This window comes from Periophthalmus magnuspinnatus, chromosome 18 (genome assembly GCF_009829125.3).
Source record: "Periophthalmus magnuspinnatus isolate fPerMag1 chromosome 18, fPerMag1.2.pri, whole genome shotgun sequence".
Lineage (NCBI taxonomy): Eukaryota > Metazoa > Chordata > Actinopteri > Gobiiformes > Gobiidae > Periophthalmus > Periophthalmus magnuspinnatus.
The window spans coordinates 1,478,020-1,500,203 of NC_047143.1; the positions used below are offsets into that span (position 1 = coordinate 1,478,020).

Below are 22,184 nucleotides of genomic sequence, written 5' to 3' on the forward strand. Positions count from 1 at the left end.
AAACACGTCTGAGGAGGTTTGAGTCATCTAGAGATCTCTCCCGGGCCCTATTCAAATTCTGTACGAGGCTCCGCCCACAACCGTACATCACCCACGCTCCACACGACACAAAACCGCACACTACGACTTCACAAACCTGGTGTGATGTGCAGTAGTTTCATTAGTGCTCTGAAGGGGGAGGGGCTTAGCACAGAGAGCAAAGTGAAATTGAAGCGTCGTAAGTTGTTTGTTTTTTTTCCGCTGAATGAAGCCGGAGTCTGACGTGATGAGGCACAGTGTGATTGGTCGAACATGTATCTACACTTTAAACTCTGTCATCGTGGCAGTCTTGCGTGATGTCACATAGTACGTGAACTCACAGAGGCAGACACACACTTTTTTGACCAGAAAGCTACAAATTTACCTACAATTTGTTCTAAAACTGCTAAAAAAATGAAATGAAATGGTTTAGAAATGAAAAAGTGAGTTTCCGTTTCAGTTTAACCACATGTTTTCCGTTCTTCTTCTTCTTCTTCTTCTTCTTCTTCTTCTTCTTCTTCTTCCAGTTCGTTGCTCAGCCCAACTGCCAGCAGCTCTTGGCCACGCTCTGGTACGACGGTTTCCCCGGGTGGAGGCGGAGACACTGGGCGGTGAAGCTGGTGACGTGCTTCATCATCGGGCTCCTCTTCCCCGTCTTCTCCCTGGTAAAGACGTAGATCAGACGAGTTCTTCAGACGTCTCAGATGTTTCTCCACCTTTTTCTCCTCGTATTTTTTTTACTTTCTTAGATCACAGCTGCTACTTCTACTTGAGTAATATGATTTTGAAGTAGCGTTACTTTTACTTAAGTACAATTTTTGACGACTCTTCTGTCTCTGATTTGTTCATGGTCCAGTGGAGTGTTTCTCCACAGGTCAGAGGTCAAAGGTCACAGTCGATAAAACACTTTGATTTCATTTCTATCTGTGAGGTCATGGTTTAGTTTACACGGATTTACTCTGTGTGTGTGTGTGTTTGTGTGTGTGTGTTGTGTGTCGGGGTGTGTGTGTGAGAGTGTGTGTGTTTGTATGTATGTGTGTGGGGGTGTGTGTGTTTGTGTGTTTTATCTTAAATATTATGAATCTCTAATGTTTGGACCAAATATTATATAATTCTTCATTCTGCTCCTCTTTCTCTCCCCTTCTCTCTTTCTCCTCCTGTCTCTCTCCTTATCTCTGTCTCTTCTCTCTTTCCTCCTCTATCCCTCTCTCCTCTCCTTTCTCTCTCTTCCCTCCTCCTCCGCACTCTCCTTTTTCCCCGTCCTCTCTCTCTATATCTCTCTCTGACTCTCACGCTCTCTCCCCTCTTCCTCACTTTCTCTCCCCCTCTCTCTCTCTCTCCCTTCTTTGTGTCTTTTTCTCCCTCTGTCTTAACTTCTCTCTCTCTCTCTGCCCCACTTCTCTCTCATTTTTCTCTGTATCTTCTCCCACATCTCCCCCTCTCCCTCTCTTCATCCCCTTCTTTCTTTTTCTTCTCTTCCCTCCTCCACTCCCTCCTTCTCTCTGTCTCTCCCTCCTTCTCTCTCTCACCCCTCTCTTCCATTCTTTTCTTCTCTCCTTTCTCTTGCTGTTTACCCCCTCTTTCTCCTCTGTCTCTCCTCCCTCCTCCTTCTCTCCCTCATCTCCCTTCACCTCTCCCTCCTTCTCTTTCTCCCCTCTCCCTCCTCCCTCCTCCTCTCCTTCCCCCTCCTCTCTCTCTCTTCTCTCTCCCTCTCTCTCCTTCCTCTCTGTCTTCACCCCCCCTCTCCTCCTCTCTCTCTCCTCTCCCCCTCTCCTCCTCCTCTCTCTTCTCTCTCTCCCCCCCCCCTCCTCTCCCCCTCTCCTCCCTCCCCCCTCCTCCCCCCCTCTCCTCCTCCCCTCCTCCTCCTTCCTCCCCCCTCCTCCTCCCCCCTCCTCCTCTCCTCCCCCCTCCTCCCCCCTCCTCCTCTCCCCCCCCTCCTCCTCCCCCCCTCTCCTTCTCCTCTCTCTCTCTTCTCCCCCCCCCCTCCTCCTCCTCCCCTCCTCTCCCCCCCTCCTCGTCTCGCCGCCCTCTCCTCCTCCTCTCCTCCTCCTCTCCTCCTCTCCCCCCTCCTCTCCCCCCCTCCTCGTCTCGCCGCCCTCTCCTCCTCCTCTCCTCCTCCTCTCCTCCTCTCCCCCCTCCCCCTCTCCTCCTCCTCTCTCTTCTCTCTCTCTCTCCCCCCCCCCCCCCCCTCCTCCTCAGATCTACCTTCTCGCTCCTAAGAGCGCTCTGGGTCGTTTCATAAAGAAGCCGTTCATAAAGTTCATCTGTCACACGGCGTCGTATCTCACCTTCCTGTTCCTGCTGCTGTTGGCGTCTCAGCACATCGCCCGCACCAACCTCCACATGCAGGGACCTCCACCCACCATCGTGGAGTGGATGATCCTCCCCTGGGTCCTGGGTGAGACACGCTCCTGCACCGGCCAAACATGAGGAGGAGGAGGGAGGAGGAGGGAGGAGGAGAGAGGAGGAGAGAGGAGGCAGGAGGCGGAGGGAGGAGGAGGAGGGAGGAGGAGAGAGGAAGAGAGAGGGACGTGAGGCTGAAAGAGGTGGAGGGACATCAGTCTGAAGGAGGAGGAGGAGGAGGAGAAACATGAGCCTGAAGGAGGAGGAGGGAGAGGAGGAGGGAGGAGGAGGGAGGAGGAGAGAGGAGGAGAGAGGGACATGAGGCTGAAGGAGGTGGAGGGAGGGACATGAGACTGAAGGAGGTGGAGAGACATGAGGCTGAAAGAGGAGGAGGAGAAACATCAGGCTGAAGGAGGAGGAGGAGGGACATCAGGCTGAAGGAGGAGGAAAGAGGGACATGAGGCTGAAGGAGGAGGAAAGAGGGACATGAGGCTGAAGGAGGAGGAGAAACATGAGGCTGAAGAGGAGGGACATGAGGCTGAAGGAGGCGGAGGGAGGTGGAGGGAGGTGGAGGGAGGCACATAAGTGTCTTTAAACAGAAACAGAGACACATCATTATAAACACATAAAGACTCATTTCTTTAGTATCGATTCCTGCTCAAACGAGTCTCTAGTTTGGATACTCGTCTTGGTATCGATTCGTCTCTGATTTCCGATACTTTTGACACCACCTCTCCTTTTATAAACGTTTTACTCCATCAGTTTAAATGTTGAACACTTGTGTTTTAATTATCACAGTTTAAATGATTCAAATCCTCAGAATCACATCATGAGTCAAACGAGTCACAGACTGAGCCACGAGTCAAGACACGACTCAAACACAGACTGAGCTCACCTGCTCTCCGCCGACAGGAAGTGATCATGGAGCACTTCCTGTTCCATCAACTCTGGCTCCAATTCACTTTCTATTGAAAAACTGTGTCCTCTCTCTGCACCTGCTGCTTCAGACTCACCATGTTTGTTTTTTGTTTTTTTTAGTTGAGTTGTTTATTTTGAGTTTATTTATTTATTTTATTTTCTTCTTTTTTTGAGTTATTTTGAGTTTATTTATATATATTTTTTTATTTTCTTAATTTTTTTTATTTATTTTGAATTTATTTAATTTTTTTTATTTTCTTCATTTTTTAAGTTATTTTGAGATAATTTTTATATTTATTTTATTTTCTTCTTTTTTGAGTTATTTTGAGTTTTTTACATTTTGTTTCTTCTTTTTAATTTATTTTGAGTTTATTTAATTTTTTTATTTTCTTCATTTTGTAAGTTATTTTGAGATAATTTTTATATTTTTATTATTTCCTTCATTTTTTTTTTTTACTTATTTTGAATTTATTTATATATTTTTATTTTCTTCATTTTTTGTTATTTTGAGATTTTTTTTGAGTTTTTGTAGGTTTTTTTGTTATTTTGAGTTGATTTATTTTATGTTTTGTTATTTTGAGGGTTGTTTTTTTGTTTGTTTTTTTGTCTTTTTTGTCTTTTGATAAACTGTGTCCTCTCTGTCTCTGCTGCTTCAGACTCATTTTGGTCTTAAATGTTCGTATTAACCCTCTACATGATCCTGGGGTTTTTATTTCACTATTGTGTCTGTAAATCCAGATCTGAACATTAATAACAGACAAATCAGGTCCTTCTTTCCCCGACGTCGCTCCTGTTAGCGTTAGCATTAGCGTTAGCAACAGGTTTGATTGACAGCGTTGCAAAACAGAGCTGGAGTTGTGTTTTGTTTCATTTCATTTCATTTGAGTAACACTTTATTATTAGTCTGACAGCAGCAGTTTTTCAATGTAAAGTGAATTGGAGCCAGAGTCGATGGAACAGGAAGTGCGCCTGTGATCACTTCCTGTTTGGAACACGGCGACTAGCGGGTTAGCTACGTCCATTTATACAAACGGTCTACAGTTTTGTTTCATTCTCACATGTTTAACACAAACAAACGCTGCAGATTTAGCCTGAGTTCTTCTCTCAAACTGAAAACACTCTGTTCCACCTTGTGATGTCATCGTGTGGCGATACAGGAAGTGCTCCGCTGTGTTTTTAAACTCCACACACCTTCATTTATAGAATCATTTAGATCATTTCAGTCCTGGAAAAACTGACAATCTACAACTGAACTAAAGAGAAACGGAGCTGTTCACTTGAAAACTCCCACTTGATGACATCACAAGGTGGAACAGAGCGTTTTGAGCTTTGTAGACGTCACAGACGAATAACTCCAGGTCTGTTTTTGACGCGCTAACAGGATTGTAACACGGATTAAACCTCACGAGAGCCACTTTGGTTCGGTTTGGCTTCGTTTCAGAGCTGATTGGCGTCAGCGTTGAATCTAATTTTGTTTTTTTTAAAGATGTAATGCGGCACTTGACACCCCCTTCACTCTCTCTCTCACTCTCTCTCACTCCCTCCTTCTCCTCCACAGTCTGCTCCCACACGTTTAAAACCATCGATCGCCCACCTGCTCTGTCTCAGTCCCCCGCTTCACGCCGCACTCGGAGAATATGAAACGCACACGGCACATATTGGGTTTTTTAGATTCGTTTGGCGAATACGACGCGTAAGACTCTTTCGTTTTGTTTAGAAACAGTTTGGAAACGCAACAGTCGCATGATAAAGAAACTAGAACCTACTAAAAAAGGACAGAAATGAAGTATAAGACACACAGACGAGTGCGAGATAAGACGCAGTTTGCTTTTTGTGCGTTTTAAACATTAACATTGATCCAAAATGGCGGATTTATAGAAAGAGCGTCGCTGATTTCCTGTTCAAAATGAAAAAAAACTGATGATAGCGTTGGTTTTATTGTCGAAAAACGGTTAAACGACATGTTCTAACGCCGTTCCCTCGTCAAAAAACACGTCTGAAGAGGTTTGAGAGTCGTCCGTGCGTGTTTGAGTCATCTGGAGATCTCTTAAACCCTTTTTTACTGTTAGCTGCGAGATTCTGTACGAGGCTCCGCCCACAAGTCTACGTCACCCGCGCTCCCACACGACAATCCTCTGTAAATATACAAAAATATGACACAAAACTGTTCACTACGACTTCACAAACCTGGTGTGATGTGCAGTAGTTTCATTAGTGCGACGCGGCTGATGGTGCTCTGAAGGGGGAGGGGCTTAGTGGCACTGTGTAACTTTTCCGGTCTCATATTAGACTGACCTGTTTCCATGGAGACGAGCAGGTGATGTCACTTCAGCAATAAAAAATGTCTCCATCATAATAAAGGCTCGATAGATAAGTTTAATTTTATACCGTGCAAGAAAATTAGTTAAAGGGATATCACCGTTAAAGATGTACTCTGTAACTTTTTTGTTTTTTTTGTTTTTTTTGTTTTTTTTGTTGAGTTGTTTATTTTGAGTTTATTTATTTATTTTATTTAATTCTTTTTTGAGTTATTTTGAGTTTATTTATGTATATATTTTTTATTTTCTTCATTTTTTTTTATTTATTTTGAGTTTATTTAATTTTTTATTTTCTTCATTTTGTAAGTTATTTTGAGATCATTTTTATATTTTTTTATTTCCTTCATTTTTTTTTTTTACTTATTTTGAGTTTATTTATATATTTTTTATTTTCTTCATTTTTTGTTATTTTGAGTTTATTTATATATTTTTTATTTTCTTCATTTTTTGTTATTTCGAGATTATTTTTTTGAGTTTTTGTAGGTTTTTTTGTGTAACTTTTCCAGTCTCATATTACACTGACCTGTTTCCATGGAGACGAGCAGGTGATGTCACTACAGCAATAAAAATGTCTTCATCATAATAAAGGCTCGATAGATAAGTTTAAATTTATACCGTGCAAGAAAAGTAGTTAAAGGGATATCACTGTTAAAGATGTACTCTGTAACTTTTCTGGTAAGAGGTCTGGTCTCCATGACAACGCGACACACGCAGGATCTTTCGAACGAGAAAGACGTTTAAAACAGTCGAATAAAACAAACTTCAAATGTGACGAGTGCAAATATAACTCCCTCGTTCATTTGCGGAGGGACCGAACTAAACTGAGCCTGGGTGGAATGTTCCGCAGTGTGGCATTATCGTCCATTTAGAGCTTGAACACAGACATTTTGTGTAAAAAACTAAATGAGAAACAATTGTGCGTCTAGGAACAATGTGTCTCATTTATGCTGCTGACAGGAGCAGGGAGACGTGTGCCTTTAAATAAAAATACAAATAAAAATAAAAAACCAAAACATTAAAATACAATAAAAGATAAAATAAAATAATAATTAAAAAAATAAAATTAAAAAATAAATACTTTAAAAATAAAATTAAAAAATAAAATACAAATAAATAAAAAATAAAAATTACATTAAAATAAATAAAAAATAAAAAATACATTAAAATAAATAAAAATTAAATAAATAAAAAATAAAAAATACATTAAAATACAATAAAAATTAAATAAAAAATAATTAAAAAATAAAATAAAAATAAATAATTAAAAATAAAATTAAAAAAATAAAATACAAATAAATAAAAATAAAAAATACATTAAAATACAATAAAAATTAAATAAAAAATTATTAAAAAAATAATAATAAATTAAAAATAAAATTAAAAAATAAAATACAAATAAATAAAAATAAAAAATAAATAAATATTCCCTTAGAAATATTCAAAATTGAACATGTTCTTGTTGCTGTTCTTCTAAAAATTTGCACTGTGGCCTAAAAAAAACCCTAAATGTGTTGTCCACAGATGAGGACGCCAGGACTCAGGAGGTTAAAAAAACCAAAACAAAAAACAAAAGCTTATTATGAGCGGGCTTACCTCTCCACAGAGCTCGCCTGTGCATTAGTCTGGTGGTGTTACCTCCTGCTTGTTTCCATGGAGATAGATGAGTCTAAAGCCACACTCTGTAACATTCCAGGCAGCAAAGCTTAAAGTTCATTTTAAATTCGTTGTCATTTCATCACAACCTCAGCTGGAATCAGGGCTGAAGAAGAAGTGCAAATGTTTCCTTATAGGTTTTTTTATGATAAATTTGAATAATTGTGAGTTGAAAATGTTGTTTTTTTGTGTTTTTAGGTTTTATTTGGGCGGAGATTAAAGAAATGTGGGACGGAGGCTTCACCGAGTACATCCACGACTGGTGGAACCTCATGGACTTCGCCATGAACTCTCTGTATCTGGCAACGATCTCGCTCAAAATCGTGGCTTACGTCAAGGTAAGAAGTCCAACCAACAAACGCCGACCGACGCTCTACACGGTCTTCTATGGTGGAATGTGCAGCAGTTACCATGGAAACACAACGCATACGTTAGCAGATACCACGTTTAAATCTGTCAACTGGACAAAACGTTGCAGGAGTGAAGACGTTTAGCTGCTCGTTCAAGACGTTTCTTCAGTTTTTTCCAGATTACTGCTGGACACTTCCTTATAACGACCCATTCAACCTTTAATGGCCCTCCTAATGTTCTCTTAGTTTGTTTTGTTTGATTTGGGTCTGAGGATGGAGTTATAGATTTGTGAGAGATTGTTCTCAGACCCAAAACAAACAAAAGAAGCTAAGAGAACATTAGGAGGGCCATTAAAGGTTGAATGGGTCGTTATAAGGCGAGCAGCGAAACATCTTCTCTCCTACGACTTTTTGTCCAATCGACGGATTTAAACTTCGTGTTTTGTCACGGATCAGACCCGGACGACTCAGGGATTACACAGATTAGCAAATACTGTCATAAACGTTTTAAAATAATCTGCAAAAAACATTGTAACAGATCATAAATTAGCATAAAACGGGCTTTCTGATTGGATAACGCGCTTATCGTGTCGTTCAGTGATCCAAAGGTTACCGGTTCAAATCCCGCTCTCAACATGTTCGTTTAGTTTGTACCTGGAAAACAGTTGTGTTTATGAATCTTCAAACTAAAACTCTTACAAACGGTCGCTTTAAAAACACGTGGCTAAATCATGCTAGCGCGCTCGACCCCAGAACGCGGACGGAATTAAACCCGCGCGTAATTGACTCGCTCTGTCTTTTTAGCGTTAGCGAAACGACGACGGTTCATCTCTGAGTGATTATGTTTGAGAGGTGTCATGTTTTTAGGCCCGTCTCAGGCAGATTTATGTTTTTATTAAAAGTGGAGGAGCAGACGGAGTGTCCATGTGCAGCGCTCTGAGTCACTGATGCCCTCCCACGCACACGCACACGCACACACACACGCACACACACACACACACGCACACACACATCTACACAACCTCACCGAGAACAGCAGCAGCAGCACAGGACGGGTGAAGGACAGGGCAAACATGGCAGATTAGATCATTAACGCAACAGACGGCAGGTGGGGTTTAGGGTCTGAGGGGCCCCGTCGCAGCTGGTGGAGATGCTGGTGGAGATGCTGGTGGAGATGCTGGTGGAGATGCTGGTGGAGATGCTGGTGGAGATGCTGGTGGAGATGCTGGTGGAGATGCTGGTGGAGATGCTGGTGGAGATGCTGGTGGAGATGCTGGTGGAGATGCTGGTGGAGATGCTGGTGGAGATGCTGGTGGTATATTGGCATCTGACTCTGGGGTGTTTCTGTTTCTGTTGCGTGAGGGACAGGCGCAGAGACTCGGGGAGCGTTCTGTAGGTCACAGTGAAACAGGCGAGTAAAAAGGAAGATTCAGAGTCGAGTCGAGTGAGTAGTGACGTCTGAAGAGAGTCTAGTGTAGAGACTCTCCTCGACTCTCCTCGACTCTCCTCGACTCTCCTCGACTCTCTTCGACTCCCCTCGACTCCCCTCGACTCTCCTCGACTCTCCTCGACTCTCCTCGACTCTCTTCGACTCTCCTCGACTCTCCTCGACTCTCTTCGACTCTCCTCGACTCTCCTCGACTCTCTTCGACTCTCTTCGACTCTCCTCGACTCTCTTCGACTCTCCTCGACTCTCCTCGACTCTCTTCGACTCTCCTCGACTCCCTTCGACTCTCTTCGACTCTCCTCGACTCTCTTCGACTCCCCTCGACTCCCCTCGACTCCCCTCGTCTCCTCTTGTACAAAACTCTACTTTATCGCACTGCGTAATAATCCGCATTATTGTCCCGTACGACGTTAGATTTAACAAACGTTTATAAATGTGTGTTATGTCGTCGTTAGCTTAAATGCTAATACATTTCTACACAAAACAGAGTTGCCATGGTGATGTTTGATACTGAGGCTGTGGTTTTCTTTAATACTCATGGTTAGCTGTGTTTGGATGCTAATGCTAACTCCTCAGTATAAATGTATTGGAGCTAATATATGGGACAGTATTATCTTATAAAATGCTGCGTTTTTTTTTTTACTCTGGGTCTATAATATATTACAATGAAACCTACTCATAACACAGAGCACATACATTTATTATCTCTTCAAAAATCTCAAAAAACACTTCTGCTTTCATGTTTTTCTCCATGTTAATCTCACAGTTCGCAGAATCCGATTAGCCTACTTTATTTTAGGGCAGATTAATCACCACTGAGCAGGATCTAGCAGTATTTTAAAGAGGCTTAAAACACGAAAAACAGAGTCATTTTAAACCAGGGGCGTCCAAACTGTGGTCCCTGGGCTAAATGTGGCCCTCAGACCAGTTTTTATTGGCCCTTTGCTCCGTTTAAGTTTCGATATTTGGCTCTTGGTGTGAAAAGTTTGGACACCGCCAAAGAGATAGTTTTGGTCCAGAGTTCCTCCCTGACCTTATGCATTCAGAACATTCTAACTACTCACCAAGATGAGTTTATAAGCACTTTTTACAACGTTCAGACCAGAGAAGAGTTTGCTGTCAAATTAATGCTAAAAACAACTAGCATGCTGACTGTACACTTCCTGAGAATACATGAAAAGGTTTAATGATGTTTTGTCTTCTCCATCCCTCCTCCTCTCTCTCGTCTCTCTTTCCCCCTCTCTCCTCTTTCTCCCTCCCTTCCGTCTCTCTGTCTCATCTCTCTCCTCTCTCTCTCCATCCCACCTTTCTTCCCCCTTCACTCTCTCTCTCGTCTCTCTCATCTCTCCCTCCTCTCTCCCCCTCTCTCATTTATCCCTTCTCTCTTCTCTCCTCTCCATCTCTTCTCCTGCTGCTCTTCCCCCTTTCCTCTCTCCTCTCTCTCCTTCCTGTCTTCCCCTCTTTCTCTCTACCTCTTTCTATCCCTCCTCTCTTCCCCTCTTTCCTCTCTCTCTGTCTCACCCCTCACTGTCTCGTGTCTCTCCTTTCTTCCCCATTTTTCCTCTCTCTCTCCTCTCTGTCTGTTCTCCCTCCCCTCTCCTCCTCTCTCCCCCTCTTTCCTCTCTCTCTTCTACCTCCTCTGTCCCCCTCTCTCCCTCCCTACTCGCTCCCTCTCTTTCCTCTCTCCCTCTATTCTGTCTCCTCCTCTCTCTCCCTCCCTCCCTCCCTCCCCCTCTCTCATTTCCCTCCTCTCTCCCTTCTTTCCCTCCCCCCATCTCCCTCCTCCCTCCCTCCCTCTCTTCTGTTTCCCCCTCTCTCCCTCCTCCCTCCCTCTCTTCCCCCCTCTCTCTCATCTCCCCCCTCCCTCCCTCTCTCCCTCCTCCCTCCCTTTTTCCCCCTCTTTCCTCCCTCCCTCTCACTCCCTCTCTCACCCCCCCCCCTCTTCTCCCCTCCCTCCCCCCCTCCCTCCAGTACAACTCGTCGCGCCCCCGTGAGGAGTGGGAGATGTGGCACCCGACGCTGATCGCGGAGGCTCTGTTTGCTATCGCTAACATCTTTAGCTCGTTGCGTCTGATCTCGTTGTTCACGGCGAACTCTCACCTGGGCCCTCTGCAGATCTCACTGGGCCGGATGGTCCTGGACATCCTCAAGTTCCTCTTCATCTACTGTTTGGTAACGCCACTGACTCCTCCCACAACTACGCCTGTGTGATCGCTCTGCGTGTATGGATGTGTATGGTGGAATGTTCAGCAGTTACCGTGGCGACACAATGCACACATGAGCGAACAAACCAGACGGATTTAAAGAGCTCGTGTTCAGGAGCCTCGGGTCGTGTTTAAGAGTTTGATTTTACACAAAAGGGCGAGAGCGACAAACTGAAAAACTGTTGGCTAATGCTAATGCTAATGCTAATGCTAGCTTGTGACTGTCATGTTATTTGAGAGGGACTTGTTTAACGTCACAGTTCAGATCATTTGGTGCAGTTCCAACCAAGTCATTTTAAACACTAACAAAGCCTCAGACAGAGCAGTGCCCCCAGTTAGAATTAATTTTAATGACGACATCAAAATTTCAATCAAAATGTATCAATTAATCACGGTTTATTTGTAGAGCTCTTTATAAAAACACAGAGAAAAAGCTGCAAAAAACTAGCATGCTAACAGTGCAACAGTTTTACCTTCTGGTTTGTGGATGTTAAAATGCTTTATAGAGGTCAGAGGTCAGAGGTCAGGGTCACACAGTGGACAGGGAGCTGCAGGTGGACGTCACTGATGTTAAACACGACACAAATCAAATACTTCACCTGAGACGCTTCTGTGTTTAGAAAGAGACAAGTTTGTGTCTCAATGCTAATGCTAATGCTAATGCTAATGCTAATGCTAACTATGAGAGATAATAAATATTAAAACAACGCCACAAACTGAAGTATTCTGTATATAAAAACAATCACGTAGTCTTTAGATTATTTAATTTTAATTTTAATATGTTGTTTATTTTGTTTTCTGATTTTAATAAAAGCGACTGTTAGCTTTGAGGTGCAGTGAGCTAGCTAGCATGACTATTTCTTGCTTTGAATATGTATAATAAATAAATATAAATATATTTAAATATTTTATATGATGTGTTTTTCTACCATGGTAATTAGCATAAAATCACATGTTAGCGTAACGTCCGCCCTGTTTCCATGGTGATAACACACAGGAGTATAAACCTGGCGTGCGCTCTGTGCAGGTGCTGTTGGCGTTTGCGAACGGCCTGAACCAACTGTACTTTTACTACGAGACGACGGCGGCCGAAGAACCGAACAACTGTAAAGGAATCCGGTGCGAGCGGCAGAACAACGCCTTCTCCACGTGAGTCAAGGGGCGTGTCCAGGGGCGTGTCCATGGGCGTGTCCAGGGGCGTGTCCAGGGGCGTGTCCAGGGGGCGTGTCCAGGGGGCGTGTCCAGGGGGCGTGGACGGGGGGGGCACAGGGGGCTGACGTCCTGGGACAAAGGGTTTTTGGTCTCCTCTTTGTTGTTTGTCTCTCCGTGTGTTTTAAAATGTTCAGATAAAGTTTTACACTTTTTATACATATTTAGGCGTCACACACAGACCTAAAGGGAAAAGGAGGAGTTCACTGGAAAACTCCTCTCCTCCTCTTGGCTCCTCTCCTCCTCTTGTCTCCTCTTGTCTCCTCTCCTCCTCTTGTCTCCTCTCCTTCTCTTGTCTCCTCTCCTCCTCTTGTCTCCTCTTGTCTCCTCTCCTCCTCTTGTCTCCTCTTGTCTCCTCTTCTCCTCTTGTCTCCTCTCGTCTCCTCTCCTCCTCTTGTCTCCTCTCCTCCTCTTGTCTCCTCTCGTCTCCTCTCCTCCTCTTGTCTCCTCTCCTCCTCTTGTCTCCTCTCCTCCTCTTGTCTCCTCTCCTTCTCTTGTCTCCTCTCGTCTTCTCTCCTCCTCTTGTCTCCTCTCCTCCTCTTGTCTCCTCCTCTTGTCTCCTCTCCTCCTCTTGTCTCCTCTCCTCCTCTTGTCTCCTCTTGTCTCCTCTCCTCCTCTTGTCTCCTCTCCTTCTCTTGTCTCCTCTCCTCCTCTTGTCTCCTCTTGTCTCCTCTCCTCCTCTTGTCTCCTCTTGTCTCCTCTTCTCCTCTTGTCTCCTCTCCTTCTCTTGTCTCCTCTCCTCCTCTTGTCTCCTCTTGTCTCCTCTCCTCCTCTTGTCTCCTCTCCTTCTCTTGTCTCCTCTCCTCCTCTTGTCTCCTCTTGTCTCCTCTCCTCCTCTTGTCTCCTCTCCTTCTCTTGTCTCCTCTCCTCCTCTTGTCTCCTCTTGTCTCCTCTCCTCCTCTTGTCTCCTCTTGTCTCCTCTTCTCCTCTTGTCTCCTCTCGTCTTCTCTCCTCCTCATGTTTCCTCTCCTCCTCTTGTCTCCTCTCCTCCTCTTGTCTCCTCTCCTCCTCTTGTCTCCTCTCCTTCTCTTGTCTCCTCTCCTCCTCTTGTCTCCTCCTCTTGTCTCCTCTCCTCCTCTTGTCTCCTCTTCTCCTCTTGTCTCCTCTCCTCCTCTTGACTCCTCCTCTTGTCTCCTCTCCTCCTCTTTTCTCCTCCTCTTGTCTCCTCTCCTCCTCTTGCCTCCTCTCCTCCTCTTGCCTCCTCTCCTCCTCTTGTCTCCTCTCCTCCTCTTGTCTCCTCTTGTCTCCTCTCCTCCTCTTGTCTCCTCTCCTCCTCTTGTCTCCTCTCCTCCTCTTGTCTCCTCTTGTCTCCTCTCCTCCTCTTGTCTCCTCCTCTTGTCTCCTCTCCTCCTCTTGTCTCCTCTCCTCCTCTTGTCTCCTCTTGTCTCCTCTCCTCCTCTTGTCTCCTCTCCTCCTCTTGTCTCCTCTCCTCCTCTTGTCTCCTCTTGTCTCCTCTCCTCCTCTTGTCTCCTCTCCTTCTCTTGTCTCCTCTCGTCTTCTCTCCTCCTCTTGTCTCCTCTCCTCCTCTTGTCTCCTCTTGTCTCCTCTCCTCCTCTTGTCTCCTCTCCTCCTCTTGTCTCCTCTCCTCCTCTTGTCTCCTCTTGTCTCCTCTCCTCCTCTTGTCTCCTCCTCTTGTCTCCTCTCCTCCTCTTGTCTCCTCTTGTCTCCTCTTTAGTTTGATCTGTTCACTTACAAACTCCCACTTGATGACATCACGAGGTGGAACGTCCCTTTTTTCTCTTTGCAGATGTAACAGACTCATTTTTAAATCGTTTCTCAAACACGTGCGAACGAAACAGAGAAGTCGGCGTCGTCTTTCCCGCTCGGAGCTGCGGAGACGCGGCTCTGCTGAGGGAAGCGCCGACTCGTCCAAAACGCGATGGATGGGCGGCCATGTTGTTTTTAGATAATGGCGTTATCGTCGTGGTATCGATCGGATCAGAGCAGGAGCGATGACGCGGGGAGAGCGAGCCGAACCGCACGAGGCGCCGGAACACCAGAGAAATGTTTGGGACGAGCGGCGGGAATCAATACGTTTGTAATTACGGAGGAGGCGGAGAGCGAGCGGAGGAGGAAGCTGCGCCGTCAGCCATCTTGGATTTTTCTGTCAATATTTTTGTGACACGCGGAGATTAAACGCCGGATCTTTTCACGTTATTTTCTTCGTAAAATCGTTTTTTAAGCAGTTTGTGGTTGACATTAAAGATGCACCGATCTCAAACTGGTGTCCGATATCGGTGTCGATACTGCACCAGATATCGACTTCCAAAAATCGGTTCCGTTGGACAAAAACATCGATGTAATAAAAGACTATTTATCCAAGATCGACCAATTCTTCTAATTCTTTCGTGGCCGTTGCCGATACCGATCATTAAGAATCCAGAGAAACTGATAATCGATAAGCTCTGCCAATATTTTTCTGTAGATTTTGATTATTTTCCTCAAATTTTGTCATTTTTTTAACTTTTTTTTTTTTACGTTTTTACTACAAACCCATAAGAGAACGGCTAAAACGTTCAAGTAAAGTTTTATCTGGACTTTTTTGGGCAGCAGATCGAGCAAAAGAAAATATCGGTCTGTGCTGGAGGTTTAAAGCCGATCGCCCATACGCTAAAAATGGTAAATATCGGTTTGTTTCTACTGTTTACTGTCGGAGGAAGTTGTAGTTGGTCAGTTTGGTCTCGTTTAACTTTTTGTTTTAAGGAAATAGTTTGAAGACTCGTTTGAGTATCGGTCGGTATCGGGTTTAAGATAAAGTATCGAAATCGGTGTCTGAACTGAAGCAAGATCGGTGCAAAGAAATGAGCCGTTGATCAGATTTGATTCACGTAAGAAGAGAAGAAGGGAGATAAGAAGAGGGGGAGGGAGGAAAGAGGAGGAGAAAGGGAGGGAGGAGGGAGAGAGGGGGAAACAGAACAGAGGGAGGGAGGGAGGAGGGAGATGGGGGGGAGAAGGGAGGAAGGGAGAGAGGAGGGAAGAGAGGGAGTGAGAGGGAGGGAGGAAAGAGGGGGAGAAAGGGAGGGAGGAGGGAGAGAGGAGGGAGAACAGACAGAGAGGAGAGAGAGAGGAAAAATGGGGAAGAAAGGAGAGACACGAGACAGCGAGGGGTCAGACAGAGAGAGAGGAAAGAGGGGAAGAGAGGAGGGATAGAAAGAGGTAGAGAGAAAGAGGGGAAGACAGGAAGGATAGAGAGGAGAGAGGAAAGGGGGAAGAGCAGCAGGAGAAGAGATGGAGAGGAGAGAAGGGATAAATTAGAGAGGGGGGGAGAGGAGGGAGAGATGAGAGAGAGAGTAAAGGGGGAAGAACTCTAGTTTTAAAACACCAAAAAAATGTGACTTTTTACCATTTACTGCAGTGGAATCTGCTCAGACACAGTTTTATTTTAATGAATTTGTTTTATTTTTTTAATTGACATAATAAAACAAACACTTCAGTCTTAAACAGAACTCTGAGACGTCACTTAATCATCTCCAGCGTTATCGATCCATGTTCGTGTCGCTGCTCGCTCTGCTGCTCCCGGAGGAGACTGATGTGATCTGACGTCCAATCACTCTCTACTGTCATTAAACGAGTGAAGTGTGCTGCCCAAGGACACAACAACAGGACGAACTAGAGCCTCCGCTGCCCCGATACTGAAAAAAAACAACAAACACGACAGAAATGGACGTCTCCTGAAGCGTTAGGATGATGTTGAGCTTTATCAGAACAAGTATTGACTAAAGAAAGAGCGTTTTTATTTATCATCAACGTGGAATCAGAATCGGTATCGAGTATCGAGTCTATTCCTTAGTATCGAAATTAAGTTTGAAATTTTATTATCGTGACAAAACTCTAGACCTGTTACAATCCTTTTAAAATACTCAAACAAACCGGATTTTAGAGGAATATACGTCGCTCTGGAGTATAAGTCGCACCAGCCAGAAAACACACAATAATAATAATAATAATAATAATACAAAAAAAAAAAAAAAAAAATCATAAAAGTTGCAGCAGACAGAAAATGCTAAATAATGAAGAAAAAAAAAAAATTATTTATATATATATACGTTGCACTGGAGTATAAGTCGCACCAGTCAAAAAATTCACAAAAATAATAAGAATTAAAAAAATATATATAAAAGTTGCTCTTGAGTATAAGTCGCACCACCAAAAAATGCACAATAATAATAAAAAAAATTTAAAAAACATATAAAAGTTGCTCTGGAATATAAGTCGCACCAGCCAAAAAATGCACAATAATAATAATTTTAAAAAAAAATAAAAAAAACATATAAAAGTTGCTCTGGAGTATAAGTCGCACCACCAAAAAATGCACAAAAATGAAGAAAAAAAAACACATATAAGTCGCATTTTTTGGGGAAAATGTATTTTCCAAAATCCAAGACCAAGAACAGACATTTTATTTTAAAGGCGAGTTACAATAATAAGAATAAAAGACGCTAACGTAACACATAGACAACGAACTGTCCGATACGTTTATGTAAGATATTAACGTTTAATCAGCTACGCTACACTAACGTAACATGTGCGGCTCGTTCGCAGAGACACAGAGTTGTTTTCACTGATGTTTACTGGGGTCTTACTTCATCATCACACTTCACACCATAGAACAAACAAATATGACATAAACTTTATATTTTACTTTTCAAACGTTTCTTAAATATTGGGTAAGACTTAGCATTAGCGTAAAAGGCTAAACCAGAAAACAGGAAGTAGTTTTCGTGACCTTAAAGCAGGGCTGTCAAACTCAATTTCACCGAGGGCCACATCAGCAAAACTGCGTAACTCCTGATAAACTGACATTTTAAGACAGTCCAACATTTAAATTTACCTTGTCGCGGCCACATAAAATGACATGACGGGCCGCATTTAGCCCCCGGGCCTTGAGTTTGACACATGTGCCTTAAAGACTTATGATAAACTAAACATTTATAATATTGTTCCAAATGAAAAATTAGCTTCTGAAGAACTTGGTCGATGAAGCGCCGCGTCTAGAGCGCCCTCGTGTGGTCGTCACGGTGACAATAACCCACATGTGACGTTATTTATTTTAATAATTTCACAGATAAGTCGACAAACCGTGGAAAAAGGTGCGACTTGTGCTCAGGGATGTGTGGGACGTGCGTTTCTTCTGGTTTGTTCTGGTTTCTCGTTGTGAAATCTGAAGCCCCCAGAGTGTAGCAGCCAGGGGGCGCTAGAGCAAACCCCGCTGAGATGGGACGTCCTCTGTCTCCAGTCTGTGACAAAACCAGAGACGTCAACTGTCTCTGTAGAGTCGAGTCTGAACTGTGACGACGCGTTTCAAAGGTCAGAGCCCGTTTCAGCTTTAAGATAAGAACATGAAGGTCCAGTGCTGCGCAAAAGTGACTCATGTGAGCTTTAATCCAGGGTTTAATACTGTTTGTGCGTCAAAAACACACACTGGAGTTGTGTTTGTGTCATTCACATGTTTGAGTCACTTTATTATTCGTCTGTTACATCGACAAAGATCAAAATGTGACGTTCCACCTTGTGATGTCATCAAGTGGGAGTTTATAAGTGAACGGGTCAGACTAAAGAGAGAGGAGACAAGAGGAGGAGACAAGGGGAGGAGAGGAGAAAGAGGAGAAGAGAAGAAGAGGAGGAAAGGAGACAAGAGGAGACAAGAGGAGGAGAGGAGACAAGAGGAGGAGAAGAGGAGGAGAGGAGACAAGAGGAGACAAGAGGAGGAGAGGAGACAAGAGGAGGAGAAGAGGAGGAGAGGAGACAAGAGGAGGTGAAGAGGAGGAGAGGAGACAAGAGGAGGAGGAGACAAGAGGAGGAGACAAGAGGAGGAGGCAAGAGGAGGAGAGGAGACAAGAGGAGGTGAAGAGGAGGAGAGGAGACAAGAGGAGGAGGAGGCAAGAGGAGGAGACAAGAGGAGGAGGCAAGAGGAGGAGAGGAGACAAGAGGAGGAGACAAGAGGAGGAGGCAAGAGGAGGAGAGGAGACAAGAGGAGGAGACAAGAGGAGGAGACAAGAGGAGGAGAGAAGACAAGAGGAGACAAGAGGAGGAGACAAGAGGAGGAGACAAGAGGAGGAGGAGACAAGAGGAGGAGACAAGACGAGGAGACACAAGGAGGAGACAAGAGGAGGAGACACAAGGAGGAGACAAGAGGAGGAGACAAGAGGAGGAGAAGAGAGGAGGAGAGGAGACAAGAGGAGGAGACAAGAGGAGGAGGAGACAAGAGGAGGAGACAAGACGAGGAGACACAAGGAGGAGACAAGAGGAGGAGACACAAGGAGGAGACAAGAGGAGGAGACAAGAGGAGGAGAAGAGAGGAGGAGAGGAGACAAGAGGATTGTGTGTGTGTGTGTGGGTGTGTGTATATGTGTGTATATGTGTGTGATTGTGTGTGTGTATATATGTGTGTGTATGTGTGTGTGATTGTGTGTGTGTGTGTGTATATGTGTGTGTGTGTAGGTGATTGTGTGTGTATATGTGTGTGTATAAATGAGGCGCTGGGGTAAACGTTCCAGATGACGCTCGTGTGTAAACAGCGACTGTCACCCGCGACGACACATCCACATCCACGAGGCGAGCTCCAGACGACCACCAGGAGCAGGCTCGGCGTCAGGAGCAAACTGTAAACACTCTGTTCCACCTTGTGATGTCATCGTGTGGCGATACAGGAAGTGCTCCACTGTGTTTTTAAACTCGTCTCGTGAGCGTCTTTACACAAACATCAGATGAAGTATTATTTTGCAGTATCGGTTCTTTTACTCGAGTACATTTTCGGGCGACTCCTCCGTCTCTGCTGAAGAAGGAAACATCAGAGCAGAAATGTTCCATGAAGTTCACATCTTTTATGCATCGCTCGTGCATATTTCACTCCGTCTTTGTCTGACGGCTCCGAGGGTTAAGTCTATTTTTAACTTCAAACAGGTTCAGTCTCACAAAAGTATCTCCAAATAAAGGTTCATCTTCAGACCAGTGGCTGCTCTTGTGGCTGATCCTCCCACCTGCAGAGCGAGGGGAACAGCGCCACCCGCAGGTCACAGTCGCTCGTCCCCCTCGTCCCCGTTCGTGTCCTTCAGGCTCGTTTTTGGCTCTCATTTGGCTCCTTAATCCTTAAACGTTTGTGTTTGTTTTCCGTCCCGGTGACATCACGAGGTGGAACGGAGCGTTTTGAGGTTTGTAGATGTGACGGATGATAAAGTGACTCAAACACGTGAATGAAACTAAACACAACTCCAGTGTGTGTTTTTTGAGCCGTTATGACTCGACTCAGTTGTGTCTTTAAAGTCTTGAGTTGTGTCTCTTGATCCTGTTTTTCTTCTCCTCTTCCTCTCGTCTTCACGGCCTCTTAGCACTTTTCTAATGTGGCAGCTCATTCACACCTCACTCTCTCTCTCCTCTCTCTCTCCTCTTCTCTCCTTCTCTTTCTCCCTCTTTCTTCTTTTCTCTATCTCTCCTCTACGTCTCTCTCTCACTCCCTCTTTCTCTCTCACCCTCTCTCCCTCCCTCATTTGCTGTCCTTCTCCCTCCCTCTCTCTTTCCCTCTCTCTCCTGCTGCCTCTCTCTCCCTCCCTCTCTCCCTTCCTCTCTCTCTCACACTCTAGGTAAACGTGTTATGTCTGGTCTATGGTTTTGTCATCCCTCTCTCCCTCCCTCTCTCTCTCTCTCCCTCCCTCTCTCTCCCCCTCTCCCTCTCTCCCTCCCTCTCTCTCCCTCCCTCCCTCTCTCCCCTCTCTCCCTCCCTCCCTCTCTCCCTCCCTTTCTCTCTCCTGCTCTCCATTTCTCTCTCTTTCCCTCTCTCCCTCCCTCTCTCCCTCCCTCTCTCCCTCCCTCTCTCCGTCCCTCTCTCTCTCCCGCTCTCCATCCCTCTCTCTTTCCCTCTCTCCCTCCCTCTCCCTCTCTCTCTCTCCCTCCCTCTCTCTCCCCCCCTCTCTCCCTCCCTCTCTCCGTCCCTCTCCCCTCCCTCCCTCCCTCCCTCCCTCTCTCACACTCTAGATAAACGTGTTATGTTTGGTCTATGGTTTTGTCCTCCCTCTCTCCCTCTCCCTCTCTCTCTCCCTCCCTCTCCCCACTCTCCCTCCCTCTCTCTCTCCCTCTCCCTCCCTCTCTCTCCCTCCCTCTCTCCCTCCCTCCCCCCTCTCCCTCTCTCCCTCTCTCCCGCTCTCCCTCCCTGTCTCTTTCCCTCTCCCTCCCTCCCCTCTCTCCCTCCCTCCCTCTCTCTCTCTCCCTCTCCCTCCCTCTCTCCCTCCCCCCTCTCCCTCTCTCACGCTCTCCCTCCCTCTCTCTCTCCCTCTCTCTCTCCCTCCCTCTCTCCCTCCCTCCCTCTCTCACACTCTAGATAAACGTGTTATGTCTGGTCTGTGGTTCTGTCGTTCTTCCTCTTCACCTCCGTTCTCACTCTCTTTTCACTGTGGCCTCTTTAAACCTTTTCAACACTAAACAAATTCTTATTCATTTTATCCCGGTCCATTTAACACAATAAAACACAAGCAGAGAGTGGGCCGGACCACTGTGACTGACTCTTGAGCTTTAAGTCGTGTTCTGACGCTGTTTCCTCCTCAAAAATATATAAATGAAGGTGTGTGGAGTTTAAAAACACAGTGGAGCACTTCCTGTATCACCACATGATGACATCACAAGGTGGAACAGAGTGTTTTCAGTTTGAGAGAAGAACATGTGAAACAAAACACACCTCCAGGTCTGTGTGTGAGGAGGAGTATGTCCCTTTAAATCCACACGTCCTCATATTGTCTGTACTTAAATGGAGCAAAGCATCATGGTAAACGTAGTCCTTTCTTCTTTTTCTTGTTTTGCGGTGTTTGCTGAACGCCGTACTGCGCCGTGTGCGTGTCCATTTATAAACCGTCGTCTCTGGGGCAGGGTCTCATTCTCCCGCAGCAATGCATCATGGTCTATTGAGTTTGAGGCCGTTCTGTTCACAAACACTAAATAACAGTGAGCGGCGACATTAGCCTCACGTTAGCACACATCACTCACTCGCCCCTGAATATTTCATAAGGACTGGATATTACCCCCTCTCTCCTCTCACCGCTCTCTCCTTATCCCGCCATCTTTCTGTTCTCTCTCTCCTCTCGCCTCTCCCTCAGTCTCTCCTCTTATCTCACCATCTTTTTCTCCTCTGTCACTCTCTCCCTTTATCCCACCGCCTTTCTATCTCCTCCATCGCTCTCTACTTTCACCCTCTCTCTCTCTCTCTCCCCTCTCCTCTCTCTCTCTCTCTCGCCTTATCCCAACATCTTTTTATTCTCCCCCTCTCACTCTCTGCGTTTTCTCATCTTCTCTTCCCCCTCTCTCTCCCTCTCTTCTCCCCCCTCTCTTTCCCTCTCTTCTCTCTGTGTCTTCCCCCACTCTCTCCCTCTTCTTCTCTGCCCCTTTTCCCTCTCTCCCATTCTCTTCCCCCCTCTTCCACCTCTCTCCCCCCTTCCTCTCTTGTCTCTCCCTCTCTCTTCTCATTCCTCTCTCCCCACTCTCTTCTCTCTCCCTCTCTCCATCTCTTCTTTTTCCTTGTCTCTCTCTCCCTCTCCCCCCTCTCTTCTCTTTCTCTCTCTTCTCTCTCTTCCATCTCTCTTCTCTCCCTCTCTTCCCTCCCTCTTCTCCCTCTTCTTCTCTCCCCCTTTTCCCTCTTGCCCCTCCTCTTTCCCACTCTTCCACCTCTCTCTATCCCCTCTCTTCTTTCTCCCTCTCGTCTCTCCTACTCTCTTCCCCCTCTCTCTTCTCTCCCCGTCTT

General features: G+C 45.2%; 2 protein-coding genes across 2 annotated transcripts in view; both read left to right on the forward strand.

Annotated features, from left to right (window-relative positions):
* Positions 1-22,184, forward strand: part of LOC117385933 (deleted in malignant brain tumors 1 protein-like) — a 434,825-nt gene that overhangs the window by 353,033 nt on the left and 59,608 nt on the right. The window lies entirely within an intron of this gene.
* trpc5a (transient receptor potential cation channel, subfamily C, member 5a) overlaps positions 1-22,184 on the forward strand; it is a 62,410-nt gene that overhangs the window by 25,308 nt on the left and 14,918 nt on the right. Inside the window, exons 8-12 of the mRNA XM_033984046.2 lie at positions 546-683; positions 2,218-2,416; positions 7,449-7,588; positions 11,019-11,219; positions 12,279-12,400. Of these exons, the coding sequence (XP_033839937.1) occupies positions 546-683; positions 2,218-2,416; positions 7,449-7,588; positions 11,019-11,219; positions 12,279-12,400 (800 nt within the window). The remainder of the gene's footprint in view (positions 1-545; positions 684-2,217; positions 2,417-7,448; positions 7,589-11,018; positions 11,220-12,278; positions 12,401-22,184) is intronic.